This window comes from Panthera tigris, chromosome A1 (assembly GCF_018350195.1).
Source record: "Panthera tigris isolate Pti1 chromosome A1, P.tigris_Pti1_mat1.1, whole genome shotgun sequence".
Taxonomy (NCBI): Eukaryota; Metazoa; Chordata; class Mammalia; order Carnivora; family Felidae; genus Panthera; species Panthera tigris.
In genome coordinates this window covers 195,475,910-195,496,794 of record NC_056660.1, presented here as the reverse complement: position 1 = coordinate 195,496,794, position 20,885 = coordinate 195,475,910, and the positions used below count along the sequence as shown (strand labels likewise).

At 55.6% G+C, this 20,885-nt stretch overlaps 1 protein-coding gene across 1 annotated transcript in view; it reads right to left on the bottom strand.

Annotated features, from left to right (window-relative positions):
* The window catches only part of CAMK2A (calcium/calmodulin dependent protein kinase II alpha), a 60,370-nt gene that overhangs the window by 8,110 nt on the left and 31,375 nt on the right, over positions 1-20,885 (bottom strand). The window contains exons 7-15 of the mRNA XM_042994349.1: positions 20,035-20,137; positions 18,639-18,722; positions 18,414-18,508; positions 17,063-17,185; positions 16,604-16,687; positions 15,063-15,105; positions 12,616-12,656; positions 7,967-7,999; positions 6,936-6,984 (exon numbers count right to left, since the gene is read on the bottom strand). Coding sequence (XP_042850283.1) covers positions 6,936-6,984; positions 7,967-7,999; positions 12,616-12,656; positions 15,063-15,105; positions 16,604-16,687; positions 17,063-17,185; positions 18,414-18,508; positions 18,639-18,722; positions 20,035-20,137 — 655 coding nt within the window. The remainder of the gene's footprint in view (positions 1-6,935; positions 6,985-7,966; positions 8,000-12,615; positions 12,657-15,062; positions 15,106-16,603; positions 16,688-17,062; positions 17,186-18,413; positions 18,509-18,638; positions 18,723-20,034; positions 20,138-20,885) is intronic.

Sequence of the window (20,885 nt, the reverse complement as noted above, 5' to 3'; positions counted from 1 at the left end):
CTGTTCAGAACTTTCTAGGCCTTAACGAATCCCAGTTGCTGAGACCTGGCCTCCCCTGGCCACCCCTGAAACACTACAAATAATTGGTCTTTCTAGTACAGGTTTAGGCATCAGCTTTCTTATTAGATGTGTGCTGTTCCAAGCCCCGGTTTTCCCATCTGTGAAATGGAAACACCACCACCTCTCATCCCTTCAGTGCCAAACCCAGACTTGAGGGCCAGACAGACCTCATGGAAATGCCGGCGCAGGTCCTTACACGCTGTGTAACAAGGCCACAGGGTTGTTTCCTGGCCTGTCCGACGGAGACAACAGTGCCCCCCACCCCCAGTAACGAGGTAACGAGGTGGGATGAGGCGATGCACACGAAGCCCCCGGGCCCACTGTAGGTACGCATTTTCAGCGCTGCCGTTTTCTGCCTTCTCCTACACAGGTTGCCACACCCGCTTCTCACAGACACCCCGGGAGGTCAGCAAGGGCCAGTGCCCCCCATCTGATCCACAAGGACCCTGGGCCTCCGTGACACAGGAAGCTGGAGCTGGGTGTCGTGGCTCCTGGCAGGGCTGTCTCACCACAAGCCTCACATGGTTCCCTGGTGGCAGGCCGCCCCCCCCCACCCCCCGACCCCAGGCCCAAGCTTCACTCCAAACCCAGTCAGCTCTCCGGCCTACTGGAGCAGCCTCGGTGAGGTTCAAGGGCACACTGTCATTTCTCAGTCTGGGGCCGAAGGAGGGGACCACGCCTGGCTGAGGCCCTGTCCCTGCCCCTTTCCTCACCACCGCCCATGCAACCCAACCCCGTCTCACGCCAGGGAGCTCACCTCAGGCCCAGAGGACACAGGGTCCTACGACATCCAGGCTGAAAGAACCCCTGGGGACCAGGGACTCAGCCTCCTTATCAGACTTTTGGGGAAATGGAGGCCCAGTAAGGGGGGTGACTTGCCCGAGGACATAGAACATACTGGGTGCAGAATTTGGCTCCCAGCCCATGGCCTTTTCCACAGGACCCCCACAACCCACATGCTCCCTGACGTATCAGGCCCGTAAGCTCATCTATTTCCCAACTCAAATATGTGCTCCTCGGAAGCTGGGCCGTGGCTGCCCGTGTCGTACAGGATCCCTGGACCTGGATGGGACCCCTGGCCCCCCCAGGCACTCATCCCTGAACGAACGAGTGCATCAGGCACTGTGCTATGCGCTCTACCTGCAGAATCTCGAAGCCTCACAGCACAGCTTCACGTGGCCATCACTTCCACATCAGCGATGAGCAAACCGGAGGTGAGAGAGGTCGGCCGGTCTGCTGCAGTGGGCTGACCGCCCCAACCAGAGTCGTCATACTGTTCTCGGGGCAGGGGCCCTGTGCCCAGCACGGCTCTTGGCACACAGTGGGTGCTCCGTAGACATACTGGCGACTTTCTCCAATGTCAGTACCACAGTGAGGGGCTAATTCTTTATCTGCTGGCTCTGCTAAGATTTACCAGGGCTGGGAATGAGCCTGTCTTAGACCTTGAGCTCTGCCGGCTCCCTCTGGGGTCTTGCCTGGGGCGGGGGCAGAGGAGGCTTGAATGAATGAATCAGTGGGTGGACCCAACACCGGGGCCTGGGGCTGCTGTCTTCACCCTGTGTGCTAGAATTGCCCAAGTTGCCAGGTGGTCCCTGTCCCTAGGAGCCCAAGAGCCTGGCCTCCAGGTCGACTCTGCCCTCCTTCCTGGAGACAGAGGGTGGGAAGAAACCCATCCCTGCCAGGAGATGCCTCATTCCACTCCCACGCAGAATCAGGCTGACGATCCAGAGCGGGCCACGTGCTCCGGGCAGGCCATGGCACCTGTCCCACCTCCTAGCCTTTTCTGTACAGACCTTAAGATTCCTTCCAGCCTGACATTGCACGAGCCTGTGCTTAATTAACGCCCTGTCTCCTGTGGGCTGCTTCTCACTGCCATCTCAGGGAGGCTAGCGACGCGGTCAGGGGCATGGATTCTGGAGCCAGAGTCCCTGGGTTTGGATCCAGATTCTCTGCCACTTCATAACTGTGACCTTGAGCAAGGTGCTTCTGCGTGCCTCAGTTTCTCCGTACGTATAACGGAGCTACTGACACTACTTACCTCACAGGGTGGTTCCCAGGACCGAGTGAGTTAAGAATGTATCAGTAGGAATAACTAATACATAGATGGTTCTCACTAAGGACCAGCTACGGTTCCAAGCCCTTTATATCAACTCATGTATGTAAATAATGATGCATAATCTAAAGCGTTTAGAGCAGTGCCTGGCACTCCGTAAATAAGAGCTGTGATTATTGTCATCCGGAAATCTCTGAATTGGAAGTTTTCCCTGAGGACAGCCTCTGGTCTTCAGCCTGGGCAGGGATGTTTTCCAGAAGCCTGATACGTGATGGTTCCATCTGGGTTGGGATTTGGGGGTCTGCAGCCTGCTGCCCTGTTTGACATCTCCCTCTCTTTGCACCCACCTCCCCCTTCTTTTAGCCCCTTCTTATATTTCTCTTACCCTTTCTGCCTCCTGGGCCTCTGAAGTGTGCACCTGTTTCCTCAGACCCTCTGCCCTCCCCCTCTACTAGTCTTCTCTTTTTAGGGCTGAAAGCCTCTGGGTTGGGATTTGCAGGATCTGACGTAAGCTGGCCATCCACTCTTTGAGCATCCTTGAGCTATTTAAATGCCTCTCTGAGTGTGAGCACACAAACCTCAGTGTGGCTTGAATATTGCAGCATATCAGGTCTGGGGTAACACTCTCTATCCCCTCCCCAATTCTGGACACTATACCTCTCTTAATGCAGCCAGAGACTATGGCTAACTTGGCTCTGCCTCCAGCCACTCAGGACATCAAGTTTGCCAGCAGTGGAAGTCTAGTGAGCAGAAATCTCCCTAGTAGCTTCATCTCTGGGATGGGAAATCTGGGAGTCTGGTGCTTCTGAGATGTGGAGAAATTCATTCTGGTTTTGGGTTCCTTCCATGTCCTCAGCAGTCCTGTTGCTGCGTGAGAGATCCATTCAGCAGCTGCTCAGTAGCAATCTCTGGCATTTCTCACCTACCAGGTGTTCATTCATTCAATCCAGGAGTGCTCCCCTACAGATGGGAAAGCTGAGGCCCCAGAGAGGTTAAGGCACTCACTCAAGGTCACACAGCATGCTGAGACGGAGATTGGATCAGCATTCCTGGCTGGTATTTCCCAGAATGTCTCTGCCCAGATTTTGAGGCAGTTCTTTGGGTTTGGGGAGGAAATTAATTTTTCATGGAGCTGACCAGGAGGAGGTAGGGAAGTGGGAAGGAGCCTGGCAGGGCCTCAATGCAGCTCAGAGGGTGAGAGGCCTGTGCATGAAGCCTGAGGTGCTCTGAAATATTAATGTCTCTTTCTTTGCTCAGGGGGAAATGTTCCCTAGAGGATGACATTTCTAATTAACTTTAATGTTAGGTCAGAATCTACCCCACCAGCTGCTATTCTCACTTAGTAAGAAGACTTAACAAATTAACACCAGAAAATGGTTTTTTTTTTTTTTGAAACTTTCTCTGAGGCCCGAAGAAGCTGGGGGAGGCGCAGGGCTCCTCTCTCCTGCCAGACATAGGGAGAAGCTTCTGGCTGAGCCAGTGTCTCTTCCATCAGACATGGACTTTTACATGTGGGAGACAGAGCAGGGGACGGGGTCCCAGTTCTGCCAGTAATAACCTGGATATACCCTTTCTCTCTGGGCCTCAGATTCCCCTCTACAAAAAGGGCGTAAGTGAACAAAAATTTAAGACTTCACAAATCTTCCCATCCTGGTCTCTAGAGGAGAGGATAATGGCTGCACATGTGGGGTCTCAGGGACGCCAGCCAGAACCATTACTCCATGTGGACAATGTCTTCGATGGGTCACATTTGACACTTATAATGCATACAAATTTTGCATTCTGTTCCAAACATTTCTCTGTCTGTTTAACATATAAATATTTGTCTCAAAATAATCATTGAGTAAAATCAATGCTCCAAGGAAATGTTATGTGGCCTCTTATCATTCAGCCCTAAGCTCCAGTTTGAAAATAAAGAAATTAGGGGCGCCTGGGTGGCTCAGGTTGTTAAGCATTGGACTTCAGCTCAGGTCATGAACTTGTGGTTTGTGAGTTCGAGCTCCATGTCGGGCTCTGTGCTGACAGCTCAGAGCCCAGAGCCTGCTTCAGATTCTGTGTCTCTCTCTCTCTCTCTGTTCCTCCCCTGCTTGTATTCTGTGTGTGTGTCTCTCTCTCAAAACTAAATAAGGAATAAAAAAAAATTTTTTAAGAAATTAAAATTTATTAAACAATAACTATGTGCCAAATACTGTGTAACCACTTGATACACAGCCTCTCATTTCATCCCCACAGCAACCCGCTGAAATGGAGACTATCGTCATCATCTCTTTACTGAAGGAACCTGAGGCTCAGAGAGGTTGAGTTTGTTGTCCAAGGTCACCCAGAAAATGGACCGCAGTGAAGAAGCACGGAGCCAGTTTACATCCATGACCCCCGTCTGCTCTGAGACCAGCATTATGAGACCACAACGAGCCTTTTCAAAATCCCAGTGCCTCTTATCATTAAGACAGTGAACCTCTAATGTGGGGAAAGCCTTAGAAATGCCATGTCTTGTCCACCACAAACCTATGGAATCAGAATCCACAGGGGCAAGGGCTGGGAATGTGGTTAGAAAATCATACCTGAGGGACTTAGGGTGCAGACTTGACCCCAACAGGGAGCTTTTCTTCAAGATGATCCTTTTTTTTGGTAAGTTTTTATTTAGTTTTTGAGAGGGGGGGAGGAGAGTGCAGGCGAGTGGGGGGAGGGCAGGGAGAGAGATTCCCAAGCCGACTCTGCACTGTCAGTACTCGGGAGTCAGACTCGGGGCTCGATCTCACAAACCGTGAGATCGTGACCGGAGCCGAAATCAAGAGTGGGATGCTTAACATGCTGAGCCACCCAGGCGCCTCGAGGTAATCTATTTTTAAAGGGTGCCATCACGGAAGACTGGTTGGCTCTAGTCCCAGGCTGTGGTGATAGAGTGCCCCCATGCCCAGCTGGGAATGACCACCCAGGGACACACACAGGGTGGGTCTGGTCTCCCAAGGCATCCTGGCAGAGTCGGAAGGTAGCCATGGTGCTCTGTGGGTCACACTGACCTTAGAGACGGAAATGCAAGGATACCAAAAAATCTGTTACATAGTAAACCACTCTTTCCCCTTCATTGTATTCTTTTAGAGGCAAATGTTTACACTGAGAAACGTCTACATGGATATAGCTGCAATCTCTCCAAGCCAACCGTGTTTTTCTAAATTACAGACACCCCCCAGGTGTCTCCACCATGAGCTGTGAGAACCCCCACCCACCGTGGCTGGTCTCCCTGTCCCGCGGGATGGCCGGGCGCAGGCAGCACAGCGGGACATCACGAACTCATCCGGGGATTTGGGGTCCCCAGAGCAGAAGTCGACACTCGTCCTTTCTGCTCCCACTCCAAGCATGCATGCCACACCTTTGAGCCATGGTTACGAGGCAGCATCCGGAGCCACGTTGCCCAGGTTCAAATCCTAATCCTACCCTTACGAGCTAGAGGACCTTGGGCCAATTTACTCGACCTCTATTTCCCAATCCATAGAAGGGGCTCAATCACAGCACCTGCCTCACAGGGGTGTTGTGAAGCGCAGGTAAATGTAAGGTGCGTGGAACAGGTCTAGCAAGTGCCCCACAAAAGGCAGCCACTGTTCCTGTTACTGTCCTTGCTATTTTCTCCCTTACTATCCAGTCCCAGTTATCTAGGTTCCTCCCCCTCATCCATCTGAAGGCTTTTGGGGACTGTTAGCCCCTGGCTACAGTAGGTCTTTCTCATACGCCTGTCAACTGAACTTTCTGAATTGTTGCTTCCCCTTCCTTTCCTATCATCGCTTCGTGTTTTTAAAATCAACTCACTTTTTATTGATTATTTAAAGTAAGCTTTATGCCCAATGTGGGGCTTGAACTCCTAGTTCTTTTTTTTTTTTTTAATTTTTTTTTCAACGTTTTTTATTTATTTTTGGGACAGAGAGAGACAGAGCATGAACGGGGGAGGGACAGAGAGAGAGGGAGACACAGAATCGGAAACAGGCTCCAGGCTCCGAGCCATCAGCCCAGAGCCTGACGCGGGGCTGGAACTCACGGACCGCGAGATCGTGACCTGGCTGAAGTCGGACGCTTAACCGACTGCGCCACCCAGGCGCCCCTCTTTTTTTTTTTTTTTATGAGCAATATAGACTTTATTTTTTCCAGATTTTGCACAGTGAATATCAGTTTTCTGCTCCTTTCAGTAGCATTTAAGAGTGACGTTTTAAGAGTTATTTTATGTGCTCAGGACTCCAAGTTCGAGTCAAGAGTCATATGCTCCACTGACTGAGCTGACCAGGTGCTCCTAAAATCAACTTTTTTTTTTTTTGAGACAGAGAGAGAGAGAGATCAGGGAAGAGGGGCAGACAGAGAGAGAGAAAGAGAATCTTAAGCAAGCGCCATGCTCAACATGGAGCCCGACACGGGGCCCCATCCCATGACCCTGGGATTGTGATCTGAACCAAAATCAAGAGTCAGACGCTCAACCAACTGAGCCACTCAGGCGCCCCCAAATCAACTCATTTTTTAAAAATTCAAAAGAAAACGTCTACCAGTGTGATACATCTATGACTTGGCTATGTTAATCCTTTCCCTAAAATGTACCAAACTACATACATGACCCCTACAACAGGAAACGCCTATCTGCACGCCACCAGTGGACCAAGCACCTCATATGGGGAAACAGTGCCCAGCAGCGTGCCCAGTCTATGAGCGGCCACAGCCATGTTCTCTGTGGAGGAACAGGACGCACGTTGGTACTGGGGCCCTTCCAAGCCCGGGCTGTCAGTAAAGGGGGCCTGCTGGGAGGCCCAGGGCACCCAGACACTGGAGGCAAGGCCCCCCCTACCTTTGGTGTCTTCATCCTCAATGGTGGTATTGGTACTCTCTGAAGATTCCTGCCAAAGAGAACATGGGACACGGTGAGGCCTGCCTGGCAAGCGGGAAGACGCACGGCCAGTTTCAGGGCCGCCCCGGCTGCCTGATGCTGTGGCCCGGTTTCCGTAAGCCTCGCCGGCTCTGCCATCCAGATGCTGCACTGAAAACCCTGCCAGACCTCCAGGCCTAAGGAGGGGGAGGGCCCAGCTGAGCGGGTGGCTGGTGGCAGGGGGCGTGGATGAAGGGATGGTCGCAAGGAGAACCCTGGCCTTTCTGGAAGGGTTGGGAGGGCTCCCTGGCCCTGTCAGCTTGAGGGAGCCAAGAGGGGGTGTGGAAGAGCAGAAAAGGCATATGGTGGCCACAGAATGGGGAAGGAATACACACACTGGCAGGAGAGGAAGAGAGAGAGGCAGGGAGGCCCAGTGTGAGAGAGGCTGGGCCTCCGGGGGAGAAAAACCACACAACTGAGGGAGACAGCGATGGAGTCAGAAAAAGAGGGATGTGGGCCACCATGCCACCACTGGATCCCCTAGACAGAGGCAGGGGCTGGTGGCTCCTCTGCCACCGGCAGGCCCTGGGTAGCGTCGAAAAGCTCAAGAAGGGCCTCTCTGGCGCCCACTCCTTTGGCCAAACTGAGCCCCCCCTCGCCGCAACTGGCACAAACCAAGCCCTGAGACGAGTTCCAGAGCGGAGGGCGGGGAGAAGCGAGAAGCCAAGGGCTGGACGTGGGATGGGGTTCAAATCAACCTTCATACCTGAGGGGGCTCTCAGGTCTGCCGCCAGGCTGCTGGTCTGGGCCATGGAGTTGGAGGTGTCAACAGAAACACGCCAATGACACGCACACACAACACACATGTTGTCGCACGAGGCACACACGTACCAAGCACGCCCTGAGCACCCTCTCCCCGCCCCGGGTTCCCAGTGCAGCCCTGCAGGAGGGAGGCGGGAGCGAGGGTTTGAGGCCCAGCATTTACCGGCGTTTGGGAGACGGCAGACACTCACCATTAACTGAACGCTGGAACTGGACTTTCTTTTCTGGAAAAACAAGGAGAAGAGATGGGACAGGAAAAGACACAGCGTGAAAACGGCAGGGAAGCAGAAGAAACGGCAGGGAGCAGAGAAACAAAAGACAGGGGAGGTTTGGAAGGATGATGGGCCTCAGGGTCACCCTCTGTGGTCCCTCACCAGCGTGGCATTGGGGCATGAATTCAGGGCCACCAGCAAGAGCTGCCCTAGTATGGCCAATCCTCTCTCAGCCTGAAGCTCTCGGGGCCTCGTGCACAACTGCCTGGGGCTCGCCATCCGACCGCACGCTCCAGGCCGGGCCTCGCCTGGACCAGGGCTCCCCCTACACCAAGCTCTGACGGGGGAAACCAATCCTAGGGCCTGGATGCCAGTTGCCTGAGGCCTCCGGAAGCCAAAGCTCTTGCCGGACGAGAGGGCGCTCAGGTCTGGAGATGAGGCCCCGTGTCTCCTCCTAGACTCCCCACGTGTGTCTCTACTGAAAGAACCCCACTCCCGGGTGGGTTGAGCGTCATAGTCACTTGGGAAACTTGTCGAGAATAAACATCACCAGGCCCCCTCAAGGAGTTTGATAACTGGGTGTGGGGCGGGGCCTGGGCATCTCCGTTTTAAACAGTATCACCAGGTGACTTCAAAGCAGGTCCCGGTGTGGAAACCAGTCCTTTAAGTAGCCTTTGAAATCCTGCTTCCCAGCGATTGGCCTGTTCAGCTCCTTTGCGGTGACAGAGAAACTGAGGCACAGCCAGACGCATGGCTGAGCCCAGAATTTGAGTCTTTAGGTCCTGCCCTCCCTCCTACTCCAGTTTTTGGGGGATTTGTAGCTTCATTCCTATTATTGGCTGGGGAACCATGGGAAGGAGAGAAAGTTAGAGGACACGTGCGGATTGTCTTCTCCTTTGCTCACTCCTAAGCTAGGTGATGCAAAGACTCACATTCAGGAGGGGCTGTAGGTCAAGACTGACGCTAAAATTGGACAGATGGGAAGCTGGGGTCCAGAGACGGGCAGTGACCTGCCCGAGGTCTCTCAGCCAGCTGGTAGCAGAGGAGAGGCTGAAACCCCTGAAATGCAGGCTTTCTCCTCTGTCCAGGTCTCCAGGCCCCACAGCCTGATGGCGCTGCAAAGGCCCGTCCTTCCTGGACGCGTTTACGTCTAAGAGGTCTGGAAGCTGTCCCCCTCGCTGTACTGTGAGCAGGGACAGACTTGAGATGCCCTCAGGGTAGGCCTTTGTGGGGGCGGTGGGGGGTGGCGGAGGCACTGGCTATTCTCTGAGGATCCTTAGGTCTAAGTCTGCACTCTCTGACTTCAAGATCCAGGATCCTCTGAGGGCCAGGAGGAGCCTAAGAGCCTGTGCTCTCCGTCCAGGGCCCCCAAAGATGTGGCAGAAGTGGCTCACTGGGCACTGCCCAGTGTAAAGTCTCACAGTCCCTGCATCTGCCCCAGCTCGATAGACTCCCACAGCCAGCAGCCCGCGGCCAGCCCCTCATCCCCTCTTCTAGCAGAAACCTGAGGAACGCAGGGCCCGGGGTTCCAGGCGGGACACGAGGAGGGAACACAGAGCAGAGACTGCATCAGATTCGGACATACAGTGACAGGATGGGACATGGGGGAGAGGAATCACGATGGCACGGATGGGACACCAACAGGGGGCAGTGAGTGGGGCTGAGGGGTGGGAGCGGTCGGCCGCTCCTCATAGAAGCAGAGGCTTAGAGGTGGCTGGGAGGCGGGGGTGGAGGGCATCACTTCTGGCCAACAGAAAGGCTCGATTTCCCCGGATCACAAATGATCACGATGCTAATAATAACCCCGCACTGACCAGGGGCTTTCACCAAAAGCAGAGTCACATCTCCCAGAACCACGTGCAAAAGCGTGGTTCTAGGGTTAGCAAAGACGGCAGACGTAAAGTAGGGTCAAAATTAGCCTTGCAAAGCCCATCAAGTACAGTACGGTGTTATCTCTGTTCCCCAACCAGCCCTTTTCCCGTCCAGCGTTGGAAGCAATCACTGGGGCTTCAGCAAAGCCTCCGATGAAGTCGGTGGTTTCTTTAGGGACCAAGTGGTAAGAAGAATATGTACGTCCCCACTTGGGCGGAATGTGTGGTGTTCCAAGCAGCACACGGTGTGACCCCCCCCCCCCCAGGGCCCACTCTGGTGTAGAGCCTCTCACTGGCCGCAGGAAACACCTACCATTCTCCCCTTGCACAGATGGCAGGACTGATGACCCAGATCGCCAAAGGAGGGCACGGTGGGGCCCATCAAACCAACGGTTCCTTGACTGGAGGTCCAGCATCACTCATAGTGAAACACATGACTGGACCCCCCAGAGCAACACATTGCAGGCTAGGCTCCCCAACTCCCGGGCAGGCCCCTGGTTAACTCTGGCTATTCCTGGCCTTTGGGTTTCTCTTCGTCCACACCAAAGCCACCTGAGAAGCCGCTCAGGGTCTGTCCTGCTGCTGCAAGAAGGAGTGGCTCTTTCTCCAGCTGGGCCCACCGGCACGCCTTGTGGTGACTAGCCAGAGTTCCGCCATGCTACGTGATGTCCTTGCCCCCAGATAGCCTCTGCATCCTGGCCTGGGCTGGAGAGGAGCCAGAAGGGAGCTTCATCCCAAGACCCACTATGAGGGAGGACCTGACCTCACACCCAACGGCTCTGTGTCAGCCTTTGCCAGGGCCACACCCAAGAGCCAAGCAGACGGGGCAACCCTCCCTCCGCCCCTCCTCCTCTGCTGACTTCAGCCACAGCCCACCCGCACCTGTGACCTCTGCCCTATGTCCTTCAAGTATGATTTTTTTCCCGGGGACCCCAGCACCCCCGGTGTCTACCCACTAGGGCCAAAAGGACCCCGGCTGCTCCAAACTGGGCCACCCTCATACTGTACCTCCCCCCATTACCCTTTCCATTTGGAGGAGGGAGAGTGTTTGACTCATGCATGACCCAAAACAGCCAGGCAGCCAGAACTCAATTCTGGATTCCATCCTAGGATTTGGGATAGGTGTGTGTTAACTTTATAAATTGGGTTGGCTTTAGAGCTGTGTTTCCAAAGACTTCCTTGATCAAACTTTGTTTTCAAGGGAAATCTTACTTGCAAGTCCAATCTAGAAAACAGAAAAGATAATACTGACTAGCATCTCATGAGCGAGGATCGCACGCCAGTGCCCCTGCTGAATCCTCAGGATACTCTGGTTTGCTTCATCCTCACAAACAGCCCCGGGAGGTGGGAATCCCTTTTACTCCCATTGCCCAGATGAGGAAACACAGGCTCAAGGGATTGAAATAACCAGCTGAGGTCTCTAGCTGCTAAGTCCTCCCTGGCTCCCTTAACCACTGCGATGTCTGTTACATGGAGCTATTTGGCTGAAGTGGGTGTGAGAAGCCGAGAATCTTCTCTGCTCAGCCTCCCCCTTTCTATCCCGTGCTCCCTGCTGCTAGGGATGCCTCCCCAGAACCTTCAGGCTCCAAGAAGTTCAGTTTGAAAACTACTGACTTTGGCTGATAACCAACTAATTATGTATTCCTCACGTACCCAAGATGAGAAGGAAAAATGATTAGATAGGGTTTTGTTGGCTTTTTTTTTTTTTTTACTCTTCTGTTTTAAAGCTTATATCTTAGAAATGATGGAGTCCACATGCCCCACCCCCCCACACACAACCCATTGCACATTGCACTTATGAGGAAAACTTAGCCCCCAGAGGACTAAGGGCAGAGAGGAGGCCCAGATCCTGGCCTCAGCCAGCCATCCCAGATCTCCTCCCATGCAACCCATAAACCAAACGAAAGCCAGTGGCCTGAGACCATAAATGCCACTACAATGAAGCCATGAAGCCACCAGCCCACCTGGATGGCTGTGTTTGGACAGCATCCCACACCTTCCAGCATCCTGGGCACAGCCCAGCCCTGGGGTCCTGGCCAGGCAGGGCTCTGAGCCCAGAAAAAGGCAGGGTCTCAAGAGAGGAGAGCCCACAAGGCAAGCCAGTGGCAGGGGAGGAGGGGGCCGGAGAGGGAGGGGGGCCAGGCCCCAGAAAGCAGAGGGAGAAGAGAGAGGAGGGAAGGAGGGGTCAGAAGGGTGTGGGCGGAAGTAGCTCGGGCAGGGCATCGGGGGTGGGGACAGAGGGCAGGCCTGGGTCATGGGGAGGAGGAGATTCTTGGCCCTGAGCCGGCAGGCCTTGACAGGGTGGGTGCCTCTGTCAGATGATTGGCTATCCAACCTCCATGGACTTCGTGGGTGGGACTGGGGTGCACACTGGGTCAGGGGCCCATTCCAGCCAGCCCACACTCGGGGAGGAGGAGGTCACCCCTCATGATCAGCTCTGTCTCTTCTTTGTACCCTCTCACTTTCCAGTCTTCCCGTCCCAGAGAACCACAGGTATCTTCAGACCTGCCCCTTTCCTTGCGCCCGCCCCAACTCCCCTGGCCACCTGCCTCTCCCACCTACTTTCAACCCTCCCCCTTCCCCTCCCCCCAGCCCCCCCCTCCCCCACCAATCCTGGGGACAGCCCGGCCGCACGAGTGACCACATCTGCCCACAACACCTTCAGCAAGGCCTGGGTCTCGCCCCAGCCCTGAAAGGCAGGCCCTGTTGGTGGAAACGCTGCCTGACGCTGGCCCTGCCGGGCTCCCGGGGGCTTACCTTCACACCATCATTCTTCTTGTTTCCTCCGCTCTTCCCTCCTGCGGAGGAGAAAAAGTAGAGGGTTACCAACACCAGGCAGGGCACCAAGGCCCACAGGGTAAGGAACAGCAGCATCCGCGGGCAGGCGGAGGGCACAGAGCCGGCTCAGTGATCCGGGGGACACCTCCTCCTTCTTCTCCTCCTTCCTCCTTGGGGCCTGGACTGCCGGTGGCCCCCTAGGTGGGCCTGGGCTCCCCCGCTCTCAGCAATCTTGAGTGTGACCCTCTGGCCCCATGGGTTGTAAGAGGTGATCAATGTGTCCCAGGCCCGTGGGGTTGCTGTTTCAGCCCAGGGATTCCCTCTGGATCCCAGTCACCACCCGTGCTGCTGGTGGCCAACCCAGAGGCCTGGCTGCCTGGCCCGGGGCTGGACGCTCCCTCCCCACCCTGGCCCACTCTAATTTTAGCCCCATGCTGCTGCAGAGGTCATGTGTCAGCCCTGCCTACTCACTCCGGACAGCTGCGAGCGTCGTTTTGCCGGTGATGAGAAGCAGATGCCCCGCTCTGGGGCCCATCCCTGCCAGAGCACCCACCCCTACAGAGGCCTCCCTACCCCTAAATTCCAGAGCCCCATGCTCGGGCTGGCCGTGTCCCTGGTGCTGGGAAAAGCAGAGCAGCGGTTCTCAGGGAGGCCCCTCCTCTTGTTGTTCCTCTTTCCTCCTTCCCTGCCTCCTGGACAGAGCCCCTGGAGAGGGCAGCAGCCAGGAATCGGCAGGAATGCCCAGCCCTGCCCAGCCCAGCATCTGGCCGCTTCAGGCTTCAAACAAATGCCTTAAGTTACGTGAGACAGGATAACTATAGAGTGCTTAGCACAGCACTTGACCTCGATGCAGTAGATGGTCGGTAAATGGTAGCCACTGTAAGTCCTTCTCTCGGACGCTGGGAAATGGGGAGCCTGGGAAAAGGGGCGGCATGGGACATGGACGCCCCAGAGGCTCAGAATGACAGGTTCATGCTAGCCCAGCTTCCCAGTCCTTCTCACATCTCTACCTGTGACCCCTTCCAGGCAAGTCTCCCTCTTAGAAAGTAAATGCAGGGGTGGGTGCCTCTGGATCCCAAAGCTGGGAGGAATGAGCTTCCTGGGCTGGACTGGGGTGTACAGAAGAACAGGGGGAGTAGTTGCCCCTCCAGCTTCAAGGGGGCGCTCTCAGCTCCAGCCCACAACCGCAGGACTGTGGGTCCCATGAGGTCACATGTTCTGATCTTCAAGAGAAGACAGAAATCTGAGTTTTTCTATGAAATCGCCTACTTTTTAAGTGCTGGGAACTCTTTTCAAAAACACCACTGTTTTAAAACACCACTGGTCCCACAAGCCCATCAAGAGATGGGAACTGACCCACGGGCACCATCTGGACTAGAGTTGCTAGGGGCCCTTCAGACGTTAAAAAAAGACTCTGACTGTCTGGGTGGCTCATCTTTCAATTTAAGGAGCTGCAGGATCCTTGTCTGAGGAGAGAGTGGGAAGGCAGTTAAATGCGGTGGGGCAAGCCCAAATGTGAAATTCCAGAGTTTTCCCACCCGTGGGTCTCATTCTTCCGGCTGATTCAATGGGCAGATAGACTCTCTGGGAAGCCAGAGCCATAGCTTCCCAGAGCCGACCCCTTGCTGTGGAGCCGGCCACGTGTCCACAGCAGCCCTCTCCGACTGGCCCAGCCCCAACCAGAGGGCCCCTCGGGTGAGCTTTGCTATATCTGCTCAGCTGCCCCGTCAGCTGTCCGGGCTCCCCAGAGAGAAGCCTCTGGCAGGCATTGACCTGGGTTCTCTCCCATGCGCCAAGGGGAGCTTCTTGCTAAGCCCTGATGCAAATCCCTTCCTTTTCTCTTTGGGGCCACATGCCACAGGTCGTTGGGTACTCCCTGCCTTAACCAGCCGGCTACGGCCAAGGCCAAAGACCATTACCCCAGCTCCCTGGTGACCCGTCGTGGTTAAGGGCTTGCTCCAGGGTTGCTCAAAGCTGCACCAGAAGCAGGCTCTGCCTCTCTCTGCCTAGCAATGGCCCCCACTGCCTTGTCACAAAGGCCACCTGAGTGAAAGCATGGGGACTGCTTAGCACAGGGCTCAGTAACAGCGGGGAACAGGAATATTGCTACTTCCTGGGCCTACTTCAGTCCTGCCTGGACGTGTACCCCGGTGTTTGGGAGGACTCCCCCTGGGGCTGGCCCAGCCTGAGAACCCAGCACCGCTGTGAGTTTGGGGCGTTAGCCTTTCCTGATGGGCCTTTGGCCTGCTGACCTTTCACCTCTTGCCACTTGTGGGTGCAAGTGACCTAAGCCCCCAGTCTTTGGTCCTCTGTAGCCCTCACTCTCCCCAGGCCCCTGGCTCAAGGCCACCCAGATATCCAACAGGGCAGTGCTTCCAACAGACCTGTGCAGGACATATTTGGGGCTCTGAGGTCCCACCACCTACCAGAGAAGTTCCTGGTAGCCAGCATGGTGGTAAGGATGGCTCCCTGCAACAGAGAAGGAGGGGGCATGGGGCACAGGAGGTCAGAGGTGAGGGGGGAAAGGAGGGATAGAGAAACGGGAGGGGCGGGGGGAGGGGAGGCAGGTGCTGCATTCAGACACAAAGCCAAAGCCTTCTGCCCTGCCCCTCCATCTGTTTTCACCCCACAGCCCAGAGACCGTCCCTGCCTCCCTGGGGAAGTCGGGGAGAGCTAGGCCTTAGCTGGCACAGCTCCTGGAACAGGGCCACCCTAGCAGCAGATATTAATAGGTCCCACTGGCCTGGTAAAAGGGCTCAGGGACACCTGTCAGTGGTGGCTCCTAAAGGCCAAGGAAATGTCCTGCCTGGACAAGGACAATAGACCTGTCCTCCCGGGCCCCCTTTACTCTCCACCCGGTGCATTCGAGCCCTCAGTTCATCATTAGTTTGTCCACTCGGGGCTCCTGGGCTCAGAGCTGTGGACGGTTAACAAAGAAACTCTTTTGTCTCAATGAGGAGGCTAAGGCACCACCCTGCTGGTTCTGACAGTCTGATCTGGACACTCTCTGAGTCTGACAGTTCATGATTTTAAGACATGAACAATGGTTCTGACATTTTGCGATTTCCTCTGTGACAGCTCCCAGTGGGGGTTGGGGGGGTGGGGGGCAGTGGGACTTAGTTCTCCAGGCCTCATGCTGCCCACCACCCCCTTGGCCCGTGTCCCCTTCCTGAGCTACCACATCAGGCCTGGGAGCAGTTGGTGAGGAGGTTCTGAATGAATTGAGGCCTCAGCACCTGTCACTCAGCGTTCTGATGCCTTCTCTGTTCCAGCGGGCTGGAGATTCCTCAGTCATTCTTCCTACCTGCTCGTGGGGTCCCTGGCAAGGTCTTAGGCCAGTAGCTATCACAGCCCTGGGGGCACACATGACCTGCTTGAGAGGCTGGCAGCTCCGGGCCCACCTGGGTCCCACTGTGGCTTCCTCTGGGCCGTGACCCCTGACCACGTCTCTTGGCTTGTCATCTCCTGTGTTTGGCAGCCGGATCTCTCATGCCCCTGGCCTCCTGCCCCATCCCATCTCACCCCCTAGGACCCCTCACCAGCCACTCTGGAACCACGCTTCCGGACTTCTGCACGAGCTTTTCTCTCCATCTGGAACATCTGCCCACACTGACTCCACACCGCTAATACCTGCTTGTCATTTGGGGCGTCTGCTTAAATGCCACTTGCCTAGCAAGTCTTCCTGGGATGCTTCCGTGGTCCTCCCAGACCTCGCCTGTGGCCCTGCTGTGTACTCCTCCAGCCCCAGGGTGTGCCCAGGCACAGCACTCACCACTGCCCCTTGATGTCCTGCTTCCTTGTCTGTCCTTTCCACTGCCCCCTCCCCAGCCCAGACAGTAGATGTTCAGTAAATGCTTGTTGACTCAGTGAAGGAAAGAACTTGTGAGGGGGTCTCTCGGCCTCTGCGGAGACCCGACCAAGCTACTCCATGTCGGGGGCGGGGCTCGGGAGGGCGGGGACCCGTTACCTTCAGTTTTCTCCTGGCGTTGAACTTCTTCAGGCAGTCCACGGTCTCCTGTCTGTGCATGCAGGAGGCCACAGTGGACCGATGCTGGAGGAAGAGGGGAAAGGTCTGTGAGTGGAAGCCAGGCCCGCCCGAGGGCCCCTCGGCAGGGTGTCTCATGGAGATGTGGTCGGGATTTGGGGGGGAGTGGCGGGGGGACAAATCTCTGTTCTAGGGAATGCTGTCCACACTGCAGGTGCTTGGCACCCCCGGCACCCGACATTCAATGCCAGTAGCATCGCCAGTCATGACGTCAACGCCTCCCGTTCTCACTTCTCCCTGAGAACCACAGCCGGGCAGCGTCTCGTGAGCAAGCTCCCTTGACCCCATGTTGGGCCTGAGGGGCCAGGGGCAGAGCCATGGGGGTACGGACCCTGAAGTCAGGAGGGGCTTCTGGGAAGGGCCCTGCTGAGGAAGGCTCACCGAGATCCAAGGGTGCTTGAGGGCCTCGGCGGCCGTGATGCGTTTGGATGGGTTGATGGTCAGCATCTTATTGATCAGATCCTTGGCTTCCGGGGTGACAGTGTCCCATTCTGGTGACGGGAACTGGAAGGGGCAGAGGGGCCAGGTTTGCCCAGCCTAGCCCAGGCCACCCCTGCGATCCCCCAGCCCCTGACTGGCAGGGGAGCAGGCAGGGGTCCTACTGCCCATCCACTCGGGCATCCACAACCAGGAGGAGTGGGGACCCTCAACGCGGGGACCCCCCCTGGAACCAGAGGAGGGACAGGGTGCTTTGCCGCCGGGGACAAATCAGAACAGAGGCCAGAGGGAAAGGAGGACTTCCTCTGTTGTTCTAAGGCTGTGCCTTTTCTGGGGAGCAGTAGGCCAGCGGCTATAGGCCAGACTCCAGAGTCAGAAGGCTGAGTTTAAGTCCTGGCTCTGCCTCTTAGGCTGTGTGACTCTGGATAAGTCATGTGACTCTCAAACTGCCTCTAGAGATGTTGTGAGGATTAAATATGACGTGAAACACACAGCGCATAGCTTGATAGAAGCAGCCTTATTGAAAATCAGTATAGGGGCGCCTGGGTGGCTCAGTCGGTTAAGCGTCCGACTTCGGCTCAGGTCATGATCTCACGGTTCGTGAGTTCAAGCCCCGCGTCGGGCTCTGTGCTGATGGCTCAGAGCCTGGAGCCTGTTTCAGATTCTGTGTCTCCCTCTCTCTCTGACCCTCCCTCGTTCATGCTCTGTCTCTCTCTGTCTCAAAAATAAATAAAGGTTAAAAAAATTTTTTTTAAAAAGAAAATCAGTATAGCTTGGTCCTTAGGAACACAGATGCTAGAGCCAAACTGCCTGGGTTCAAATCCCAGCTCCACCACTTTCGGCTATGCAGGGTGGGCAGTTATCTAACCTCGCTGCGCCTCAGCCATCTTATCTGTAAAATGGGACTAATACTCACACCTATGTCATAGGTTGGTATGCAGATTAGCAGTAATATATATATAAAGCATCTAGAAGAGTCCTCTATCAGTGCTAGCTATTATTATTATTTATGTGTGCATTACTATTGGCAGGAGCAGGGTTGGGGGGAGTTGAGAGTCCGGCTTCTGGACCTACCCTCCACCTCTCATCCCACTTGGGTGCTGTTTCTGCCCTCTGGGGCCCCGGGCTAAATCCCGTCACACAGAGGCTCAACCGTGAGGCAAGGCCTCACGCATCAGCCCTCAGGCTCTACCCGCCCCACAATTAGAGAGTGGCAGGGGGCCTAAGTGGGTTGGGAGGGCAGGAGGGAGGCACAGGGGTTGACAGGGAGGCTGGAGAGAGGAGGGACACTCACATCATAGGCGCCGGCTTTGATTTGCTGGTACAGGCGGTGCTGGTCCTCATCCCAGAATGGCGGATACCCAACCAGCAGGATGTACAGAATGACCCCTGGGAAGAGGACCAGGAGAAGCCTCACCCCCCTGTGGGGAGGAGCCATGAAGAGGGGAAGGATGGGAAAGGAGAGGGCAGCAGAGGGGCAGGTGACTGGGGGGATGAGGCGGCTTCGGGGTAGACTCACCACAGGCCCACAGGTCCACAGGCTTCCCATACGGGTCCTTCCGCAGCACTTCCGGGGAGAGGTATCCAGGCGTCCCTGCGAACCCTGCTCCCCAGACACCCAGACAGGCAGACACACACACAGAGGTTGGCACGTTAGCAAGCCAGAGCAAGATCCTGCTGGAAGAGGGATGAGGTTGCCCTGGAGATGAGGAAAACACTCCCTGCCCCCAAGAGTGTGTCGAGGGCAGGAAGCTCTGGCCCGGCCAGGCAGCAAAGCCTCTAGACCCGGCTGGACAAGTCCACAGTGCACCTGTCACTACCCGCACTCCAGAGCCTATGGCAGAAGTCATCAATCAATCCCAGAGTCCTTCCCGTGGGGTCCTGACTCAGCATCCCTCACTTCTAACAGCCATCCTGCAGCCACTATCAAGCGCTGGTGGCACGCTGGACAAAATGTCCTTGCCGTGTCAGCTGTAGCCGAGCAGAACCCTTGCCCACTCCCCACCCTTGTCGGAGCTGGTCCTGGGAGAGGAGGAGGACTCTCCCCAGCTCTGGTTTTGCCTTAAGTCTCTTTTTCTTCGAGGCCTCGGTTTCCTCATCTGTCAAATGAGGGATTAGGGACGCCTCCCTTCACCACCTCCCGGCATTGTTGAGAGGATCTCGCTGGCAACAAACGGGCATCCAAAGTACTTTAACAGATAATCCAAAAAACAGTGACTATCTCTTAAGTGTGTGTGCTAAGCACGGAGCTGAGCACTTACACGTCTGGTCTCACTCCTCACACAGCCCTGAGGAACGTGCTGTTATCACCCCCATTTCACAGGTGAGGAAACAAAGGCTCAAGCAAGGTGACGTGACTCGTCCCAAATCACACACCTCCTAAGTGGCAGAGTCAGAACTTGAACCCAGAGCTCTGGCTCTTAACCGATGATCAAAGGTGCCCACTAAAAAGTTTCCCCAGATAGCGGAAAGGACTTAATTATGCCAGAATCTCAGAGTGCTCGGGCTTGTCTGAGCTTAGATCCTGGCTCTTCCCCTTTTGATCTCCCGTGAACTCTTCCAAGTTTCTTAGCCTCTGTTCCCCATTTGTAAAATCAGGATAATTAGCCCCGGTACCCAGGCTGTTAGGGGAACCCATGGAAACGCCCTAGCCCGTAGGGATGGTGCACGTGTGTGTGAAGAAGCCACGTACTCTTTTCATGATAACTGTGTCCCTGTGCCTGAGTCCCGTGGATATAGGATGGGCAACACCCAGTGACCAGGGGCTGACTGGGCTGCGACCGCTGCTCCTAGAGCCCTGGCTAGTGCAAGAGCCATCTCCCACTTGCCCCTGCTTGGGCAGGACTCTCCTAGACGCCAACGTGTCAACACAAGGCCGGCCCCCAGTGCCCCCGGCACCCCCTGCTCCCACTCACCGAACCATGCCTGCTGCTCCCCTTCCACCTCTATGGCCAGGCCAAAGTCCGCCAGCTTCACCGCGGCGCCCTTGAGCTTGGAAGCCAACAGCAGATTCTCCGGCTTCCCAGGACCAGAGAGAAGAGTGAAGTGGGGGAAGAAAGAGCCAGAAGACAGTGATGAGCAGATTCAGAACCTCACCTCCGGGGGCCTGGGCGTACGGAGGAGCAGCTGGACAATCCAGAGGTGCCCTGCACCCGCCCCTCCAGTCCCAGCCACGGGACCCTGAGCTTCAGCCCCCAGAGAGGGGACGACCCTAGGGCAACACCGCCATCTACTGCACCAGAAAGACCTTTTCCCCACCCCGCATCCCCTCCTTCACCTCACCTCAGGGTTTGGGGCTGGGGCTGCAGTGAGGGCAGGGAGTTGGGGCAATAGCCACCACTATAATAGAGAAGAAGGAGCGATATTTATTGCGCCCCTCCTAGGTGCCAGTCACTAGGCTAAGTGTTTTGCATACATCATCTTATTGCCTCAACAACCTTTGGGGTCAGCATCATTCTCCCCGTTTTCCACAGTAGCCTTCCTACATTCCCCGAAACAGTCATGCTTGTTCCCACCTCAGGGCCTCTGCACTTCCCGCTCCCCCTGTCTGATTTGCTCCTTCTCTGAGCTCCACAGAGCTGACCTCTTCTCTTCATCTGCTCTCACCTTCATGTCACCCTGTCAAAGGATCCCTCCATGACTATCCAAAGGAGGAGCCCCCAGGTAGCCTCTGTCTTAGCAACTTGTTACTATCTTCAGAGATATCATCACAATTTGTAATGTTTCCCCATCTGTTGTTGTGCTTGTCCATTATCTGTCACCGCTA